The sequence below is a fragment of the Halyomorpha halys genome, unplaced genomic scaffold, assembly GCF_000696795.3.
Source record: "Halyomorpha halys isolate HHAL.00 unplaced genomic scaffold, Hhal_1.1 Scaffold278.1, whole genome shotgun sequence".
NCBI classification, from domain to species: Eukaryota; Metazoa; Arthropoda; class Insecta; order Hemiptera; family Pentatomidae; genus Halyomorpha; species Halyomorpha halys.
The window spans coordinates 483723-493156 of record NW_027109219.1 but is presented as its reverse complement, the minus strand read 5'-3'; the positions used below and the strand labels follow the sequence as shown (position 1 = coordinate 493156).

Sequence of the window (9434 nt, the reverse complement as noted above, 5' to 3'; positions counted from 1 at the left end):
ATGATATGTCTCATAGTAAATTAAGGTAAGGTAAATTATAAATAATAATGTTGAATAATTGAATTGATTGTAGGATCATACAAATAATGGAAACTTTTTGTAATAGATTGTCCCTGAAGATGGCCGAAACGTTGGACGTGTGAATGAAATAAATGTTTTGAGACTATAATTTGGATAGTGTTTTTGAATTATTTAGTAAACATTTTTTTTTTATTTATTCAAGTTTATTTTATATTTATACTATTTTATGTCTTCCTTTTATTTATACATAATTTTGTTTTCACTTATTTTTTTCATTATATTTACCCTACCTTAATTTACTTTTTTGTAACCTATTGTTGTAATGTTGTTAGTTGTTTTTTTATATCTTTTTAGCCCTGCAAAGTGGGGTGAAAGTCGGACAATAATTAGTTGAAAAATATTTCGTTCTTTTTTGACTGCAATCCTGACCATCTTCATATTTTAATAGATTTATTTAATTATGTTCAAAATAAGTTAATCTAGCCAGACTAAAACTGCTAAAACTGTTCCAAATTGTTATTCTTAGGGGACCAAGTGTCTCAGAATAAAGATTGGTTTTCATTTCATTTCAAGGAATGTCTTACCTATGATTTTTTTTAATTTGATTATTTTCTCATCTCTATCCTGTAATATCCATTTTAAAAAATTCATTTCCTTTAATAAAATTGCTTTTTAGTGGTCACAAATCAAAACTGCCAAGAACAAAATCAGTTTCCACTGAACCCTCTCTGAGAACTGGGTATATCTTCTTTTTATTAGAAAAACTTATAAAAATCAAATGTCATAGAACACTACTTTCAGAAATAAATTCGTAATTATTTTAAATGTAGCTAGTAGTAAATCAATAACATTTAGAAGTTTATCATAACTATGGATCTAATGATATCTTGGAATAGTGAATCTCCAGTTGGGAATTTCATGAAACCCAAAGAGATAACTGTGATCAAGAAATATTGCTTCAGTTCAGCAAAACTGGTTTTTTTGCACTTACCAATGGTCACTGCTCGACGTTGAATGTAAAAGGGTAATTTTCAAGCATATTTATATAGTATATAATATATTTGTATTAATCTAGAGAATATTTATGATTCTCGATGAGGTGTAGATAGTTGACTGTAGATTAATGCTTGGAGAAGTTTGTCGGAGTGTGCGGCCTGCCTTCTACGCCACAACCCCTGATGAAGACCTGAAACTCAGGTCGAAACGTCGGCATAAAATAAATAAATATGGTTTTGTTTATTTATGTTGTTCTTTGCTGACCGCACCCCCCCGACAAACTTCCCCAAGCATTTATGATTTCATTGTTGCACTGCAATCGTTCTTTTTGAATATTATTTGTTTGTAATGTCACTGTTTTGTTTCCTGTTTTCTGGATATTATTTTGGTATTTGCCTGCAAGAGAAATGTGAAACGTAATGCACAATCTATACGTTTTCCTTTTGCCGCAAATCCAAGACTTGGACATAAGCTTGGTTAACAAAGGAAGCAACAGACGTCGATATTCACATTGTTTTTTTCTATTGAATTTTTGCGGCTATCACATTCGATTTACTCTATTTTCGTTATAAAAAATGGACGAAATGAAAGAAAACATAAATATGAGCAATGTAGGTTGTAGATGACAAAAATTCATATAAATAGTACTACATAACTAATCCAACCTTCGTTCTAGAATTTTTATTAGAAACTTTTTTATTTAAGCATCTAGACATATAATATCTTCATATCAAATATATTTGTGCTATGTTCTATCAAAATTGAACTGGTAAAGTTAATTAACAAGTTTATAAACAATTTATTTATACCGAATCTATAGAATTTTAAAATATACTATCTTAAACTAGAGTTAGTTATTTAATACAAAAGTCGGGGAAATTTTTTTAATTAATTAAAACACGGAGAGCTGACATATTCATCTGTTGGCAGTCCTAAAATAATGCAAACTGTAAACAAATGTGTGGATGCTGCACAAGCTTATACCAGCCAAATAATCCACACGCTTGTGTATTCCATTGTTTGCCAGATGTGTTGAGTACTAAGGGGTTAATTTTTTTTTTTTTTAGTACTAGCTCGTGGGTCACTAAGTGTTTAAATAAACAAAGGGTAAAGAAGATTACATAAAATATGTATTATGAAATATTTTGTATATATATATACATAACAAACGAATTATTTATTTGTGCCGACGTTTCGACCTGATTTTCAGGTCTTCATCAGGGCTATTAAAACAAAAAGACAACCATCATTCAGAGAGAAAAAAAAAATGAGTAGTAACAGTAACTAAAAATTTGGAAATATACATAATAATGCAATGGAAATATAAATTTTTTGATAAATAACTATGGACAAAGACAGTAGTAGATTGATAGCATTATTATTTATATACATATAAATGTGAGTAATAAATAAATGATACAGTCGATAAGAATGTTATATTGATGAGTAACGTTAAAAACCTTTTTGTTACATATACATGAGTATAAAGAGTTATTTAAATTAATAAAAGAGCGTATGAAAAAACAATATTGTAAAAGGAAAGATCAAGAATAAGTAGAAATATATGGAAAATAGAGAATGAAGAAAGTAAGAAATACGAAAGTAAGGTTATAGGACGAGAATCAAGGCTACACTGTTTTAAATTGCAGAAAATTCCGCTAGAGTGCAGGTCGACAAAAGGCGTTAGATAAACAGAAGTCTAACGGTCAAAAGATCGTAGGGATAAAATAATTAATGTGAAAGTAAAAAAACAACAAAACAAATCAACATAAAAAGGGGTAAAATGTAAAATAATGTGAGCCCAAAAAGTATATGGATTTTCATTGTTGATGTACCAAATTATTGATAGTGGTATTATTTACCACAACTTTTATTATGATATTCATTTGCAGCTAATGTGTGTAAATCCCTATTTAAATAAAAGTTAACCGGGACTCCCCGGTTATAAGCCCGCACTTTTTGGTTTAACTGTTGCTTCACAGGGCTAGGTAACCCTACTAAATGATAAATGGAATGCCAAAAATGGTTTTTGGAAACCACTTTTGTCCCTTTTAGAGAAATCCTGTTACCAAATCCTTCAAGTCTAGACAAGAAGTTCAGACAGAGTTATGTGTCTATGTATAAATAAAACGACTAATCATTGTGTTGCACCATAATTAAAAATGTATGAAACAGTGAATAATCGTTTTCATGCATCTTCTATCAACTAATTACTGCATACTCGAACTAGGGAGAACATCATATTCGTTGAGTAACTTTTCGATTTACGATAAAAGTTTTTATATTTGAAAATTTTTGAATAACCAATATATTATAACATGGAGATTATTTAAGAAATATTTTATTTTTATTGATAAATTAAAATCTTAATCGTTTGAACCCTGAGTTTGTTTTTATAATTAAAAGTTTTCAGGTATACTTAAGTCATGCTGATATGACGTCCGAAAAAAGAGTGAATAAGCGAATAAAACTTTTATGTCGGCTTTTAAAATAGTAACTTTGTTGCAGAGAACTGTTTTGATTTATTTTAATTAAAGTAAATAATATAAAATATTTGAAAAAATAATTATAGAAGGAAAAAAGGAGCAGATGTGCAGTTTGATCGAGGAAGCCGTGGCTCGGCACAAGTCCATGAGGTTTTAGCACGTTTCTTCAAAATCTGTAGTGTAATTTTCCCCCCGACTCCTAGCATGGCCAATACAGCCTCAGACAAAGTGAGTTTTGGCTTTTATCAAAACAATTGTTTTATTTTCTTAAGCTTTTGTTCAAGAAATGCTTTTTAGAAAAAAATGGAATGTTAATGTTCCAATAATCATATATTTATGTCTTTCTGAAATGATATTTGGCTTCTTTCCTTTTAACCAGGAAGTTTGTTACAATGATTCACTATTACTTTAACTGATATGGAAATAGTTTAATTTCAACTGTTGAGTTGTCTTCTACAATAACATATCCTCAAACATATGAAAACTTGTAAATGTTCTGGACATATTGTTATTTCATTTTTATAGCTTAGATTTCATCTTGATTCTCAATAAAGCTCAGAGCTAACTTTAGTTACATTGATAAGAATGCCTTTCTTAATAGTTAAGCATTTATATATACTTAACTTGAATCTTTCCTATTCTTGTTTAATTTTTGATGAAGTTGTGTAATACTTGTATGTTATTGACTTATTTTCTCATAGTATTTGAAGTAAACCATTTTGCTCTGTTAGAGGTTTCTTGTTTGTCTTTTGATGTTTTTCCAACCATGAAATATCTTTAACGGTCTAAAATTTTTAAAATTGGCCTCTTTCATTTTGGTTGTATATATTGAAGATTAATATTATTTGAATATGGAATTAAATTTTGTAAGGTATGTTTAATAGTTTATTCAGAAGTAAATTTTTTTAATTATGGATCTATCATAGGTCGAAATAATTGTTGATATTTGCTGTTGAGCTGAATCAATTTTATACCTATTTAATTGTCAACTTTAATTTTAATCTTTTACTGATGAATTAAGTACATAATAGTCAAATACATCATATTTAAATTCATCAATGTTCAAGATTTATAGTTGTCTCGAAACCTCACTATACATGGAATGCTGAAATTATCAGAGCATCTTCTTGTTAAGTTCGAAAAGGCTGTCTACACTTTTCTACTCAATACTTGTTCCTCTCTCTCTACTCTTCGTCTGTTTTACCTATTCTTACTTGCTCGATTGTACCTACTCTGTATATAATAAATAAGTAACTTGTACATAATATTTATCTTATATTGTTCTTTAAATGGAGGTGAAATGTTCATCAGTTTTATAAATATGGAAGTATACACATTTTTTTTGGTCTGACCAATGAAACATTCCCCTGTATCATTATGAATCAAAATAATTAAGAATCTTAGAGTTAAATTAAAAAAATAATGACTAAATTTAGAAAACAGAGAAAAATGTAAAATTAAAAGAGTAAAAACCAAGGTTATAGAGCAACTACTAAAAAGGAACCAACCAACATTTTTGTGAAATTGTTGTATAAGCTATAGCTATAATTTTTTATTTCGCAACAGAAATCCAGAGCAGTGCATTTTTCTGTGTTATCATAAGATATAGATAGAGTTATGAGGTTTTGTTGTGAAATGAAAAAATTATCGATATAGCTTATCAAACTCAGAAAAAAATTTTTGGTTCCTAACATTAGGTAAGTTTTATTAAAAATATTCCCAACCATCTGCACCACAAATTTTAATATATCAAGGAAGTTTCTTTACAGTTGTTAGTAAATAACACAAATAAATAATATACAAGTAAGTTGTTGAAGTGAATACAAGGTCTGCTGATAACTCTCTCTAAACACTGAGCCTTTAATGTTTTAATCTTTTGTGATATGATTATAGAAACCACATCAATGTTATGCAGGTGTACATGATGTAGAAACAAAGTTAGTTGATAATACTCACTCCCATATTTCCAAATACACAAATAGAAATAATTTCTCTTAGTCGACCTTGATATTAAGAGGAATATAAGAATGAAATATTAAAAACTTGTCTGTTTCAAAGCAATTTTTTTGAGGTAACCTCAACAAAGATTTGTGAAAATGAACAAATTATATCAGTATTTGTCTACCCAGTATACGTTCTAACACATGTATGTACTTTTGGGATTCCCTGTAGTTAATGATTAGATGGAACTTCAAAAATATGGTATCTCTGTGGGACACTTATAAAGTAGTACCAAATGGAAATGTGAAAAAACTGATTTAAAGTTAAATAAAAACATCTTTTAAAACTTCAAAGCCTTCTTAATACCTTTTTAATCAGCGTAATCCTAAAAATTATAGTACATCTGATTTTTTTTTTGTAAATAAAGTAATAATTTATTTGTTATGCATTGTGGAAAAGTGCCCATTACGGTGTTGGGTACACACTTGACTACTTACGGTATTTCATCCATAGTGTGGTCCTAACCTAAGGTCTTAAGGTAGTTCATCCATAGTCTGGCCTAAGGTCTTAAGGTAGTTCATCCATAGTGTGGTCCTAAGGTCTTAGGGTAGTTCATCCATAGTGTGGACTATGGTCTTGTGGCACTTGTGAAGTAGTACCAAAAATATGAAAAAATTAAGACTCCATTTTCGAAGCATTTGTATATAAATAATTCTATTAACATTTTTCCACACAATATTCACTGTCAAAAACAATCAATGAGTATACATTGTATTATCGGTAATTTGAACTTCAATACTCAGAACACTCCAGTAATCCGAATTGGCAAAAAAATGGAAGTTTTTTTTTTAGAAATCTCAACAGGCACTAACATTTTTGTTTTCAAATAAATCTGTAATGGACATTTTCAACTTCTTGATCTATAGACGAGTTATTGTAATAACCAAAAATCGAATGTGGAAATTTTTACACAATCTCAATATCAAGTAATCTTATTCCTATGGAAGTGTACATGATACATTCTGTTAGAATTAAAAATACATGATATCTATTATGTAAATCATTTGAGTAAAATTAATGTAATAAATAGTTGAAATATGTGTAATACAAATTTTGTTGAACTATTGAAATTTTTTATCACATTTTAAATAAATCCATACAAAAAGTATTTTTTATTTTTATTAATAATTTTTTTTCCACTTATAAATGAACAATCTTGTAGTAATAACAAATTAAATCATCATTTAAAAAGATTTGAATTTTTTAAAACTTCAAACTGTCAAATTTGTATTAAAAAATTTAATAAATTAATATAGTTTTGTACATTTTTATAGTTGAATTTTTTTTACACCATTTTTCCTAATACTTTCTGTAATATGAACTTTTCAGTAATCCAAACACCTCTTCCCTCCTCCCCCCACACACACAACAATTTGTTCGGATTACCGAGATTACACTATATTTCTTTTATCTGCAGAATTAGCTGGCAATGAGCTACGATCATTGTAATATTAATTAAATAATAATAATAATCTACAAACTATTAGATTATTATATAAGCTAACCTTATATAATACAAAGCAGAATACCTAAATGGTGATGTAAAAATCATTTATAAATTAAATAATAATAAAAGTCTATAAACTTATTGTATAAGCTAATAACAGATGGTATATCCAAACTTGGATTTCAACATTAGAATGAAAAAACAAAACAAAAATGACATTGGAGTGGAAAAACAAAATTACATTAGAGTGAAAAAAATGACATTACTTACTTAATATTACTACTTATAGTTAACATTACATTAATTACTTAAAAACGACATTACTTACATAATGAAATAAAAGAAACAAACACTATACATCTTATTGAGGGTGTCCTGCTTTAAGTATTAGACTTTGCGTCACATAAGTAAAAAGAAGTTTAAGATCTGATTGTAAGGGTACAGACAAAAATTCATACAATTGGTTTTGGTTAATGTAGCTTAGCCTCCATATGTATCGGATTCGGTTCTCATGATACGTTGGGGCAGTTTGTTAAAAAATGGAAACAATCCTCCAGTGCCATTGCATCACAAGCTGAACATAGCTTCTGTGGGTTTAAAATATATTTGTGTCGTCCGAATGCAAGAGTAATTGCATATTTACTAGAGAAAGTGTAATTGTAATATATAATGATATAATATAATAAATGTAATATGATTTTATGTAGCTTTATTAATTTATTTATTTTTTATTTTTCAGGTTCAGCAATATAAGGACAGTTTAAAACGAAAGGTATGTTCAAATATCCAGTAGATTTATTATATATTTTTTATGATCTTCATTATTATCAATTTTTAAATGTTTTTTATTATCATAAACTATTGTAAATATCTCATCACTATGTTATCACTTGTTGCTAGAGATGATTTTGGAATCCTTTTTGTTGCAATTTCGATCATTTTAATTGACCTCTGCTGACAAAATATCCCCTAAAAGGGGTTTTATCTCTTGAGCTTGTTGAAATCTACAATTTTTAACTTTTTTTTTTTTTCGTTCTATAGATAGAGAAGTTCAGCAAATGTCAACCTGATAACAACATTAGTTATTTTTCTTTTAATAAGAATCCCTTACAATATTTATAAATAAAATTAATAAAAAAGAAGGAGTTCAATATCTTATTAGGAAGCATTGTATTGTTTCTAAAATGACAGTTGTGCTAGGAGGTGATCAGTTTAAGATCATGCTCAACCACCAGGGCTCATACTTGCACAAAATGTATTTGAATTGTTTACATATTTTTGAGGATTTTTTTTGTTATGTTAATGGATTCAATAAAGGTATTCATGATCTTTACTTTAACATATTAAATGGAAAAATTTGTGTTAAATAGAGAAATATTTTCTTCTTTTAGCATGTTAAAACAATATATCATTTAACATGGTTGAGAGTTTTAATTATATTATTTCAAATTCTTGAGACAAGGTTAATTATTTATTAAATAAATCAAAAATTCGTATCCATTTTTGTCTCAACACTTTATTTTTCACCAGTCCAACGTTTCGGCCATTCTAGCCATCCTTAAGGACATCTTCAATATAATTTCTTCCTCACATTAATTTAAAGTTTCTTTTGCAGGCTATTCTGCCCAGGTCATTTTCTTTATTATAAGTTAAAAGCCTATTTTTTTAAAAATTTAGAATCATTAACATTTAATTTTCCTCTATAAGATTATCAACAATTAATACACCACCATACATGGTTGAGAGTTTTATAATAGGTCTGCTAAATGCAGAATGATATTACACAACAGACCAGCTGAGCTCAATACCATTATGTCTGCTGTCGTTTTGATAAGTTAGTTGTAGTTTGTGTTGGTCTCATGTCATTTTGTTTTGGAAATTTTTAAACTCCAATAAATTAATGGATAAAAATAATAATAAATTAATGGAAAAATAAAAACTAAGAGAGGAAACATGGAACAAGTGAGATGTAGGAAAAATTATGTGACAAATCTGTTGGAGATTTTATTAACTCGTAAAGATTACGAGGTTACAAAACAAGTTGCCCAGAAAATTCGCTTGGAGCCCCTCTGAATTTAACAAATAACGTGAACTTAATAAATTAGGGTGCTCACAATACTTATAATACATAATACTCACAATACTTATAATTTTTAACATTATCATATAATCTTATCACTTTCTTGAGACTGGTTATTAATGTTTAAATGAAATAAATTGTATCCAATGTAAGTCTCAAAACAATCCATTTTTCTTTAATTCAATGTTCGGGCCCTTTCAATGGTCCTTAAGGATCTAATCTTTAATATAATTTTATACTCAAATCAATAATTTTGAAATTTTTTACATGCTATTTTGCCTAGGTCATCACTTCCAGTCAAAATTACAAATCAATTTAACACTTTATTATCACAACAATATTTTATATACTGGAAGATTATTGATTGACCGTGTGTATAGATGAATGGAATATGGTCCGGGTG

The 9434-nt window shown here is 28.1% G+C and overlaps 1 protein-coding gene across 2 annotated transcripts in view; it reads left to right on the top strand.

Moving 5' to 3' along the window:
- The first annotated feature begins 3619 nt into the window (after positions 1–3619).
- REG (proteasome regulator gamma) overlaps positions 3620–9434 on the top strand; it is a 19614-nt gene continuing 13799 nt past the window's right edge. For both annotated transcript variants that reach the window (XM_014420572.2, XM_014420571.2), the window contains exons 1-2: positions 3620–3731; positions 7691–7723. In XM_014420572.2, the coding sequence (XP_014276058.1) occupies positions 3708–3731; positions 7691–7723 (57 nt within the window). In that variant the 5' untranslated portion in view covers positions 3620–3707. The remainder of the gene's footprint in view (positions 3732–7690; positions 7724–9434) is intronic.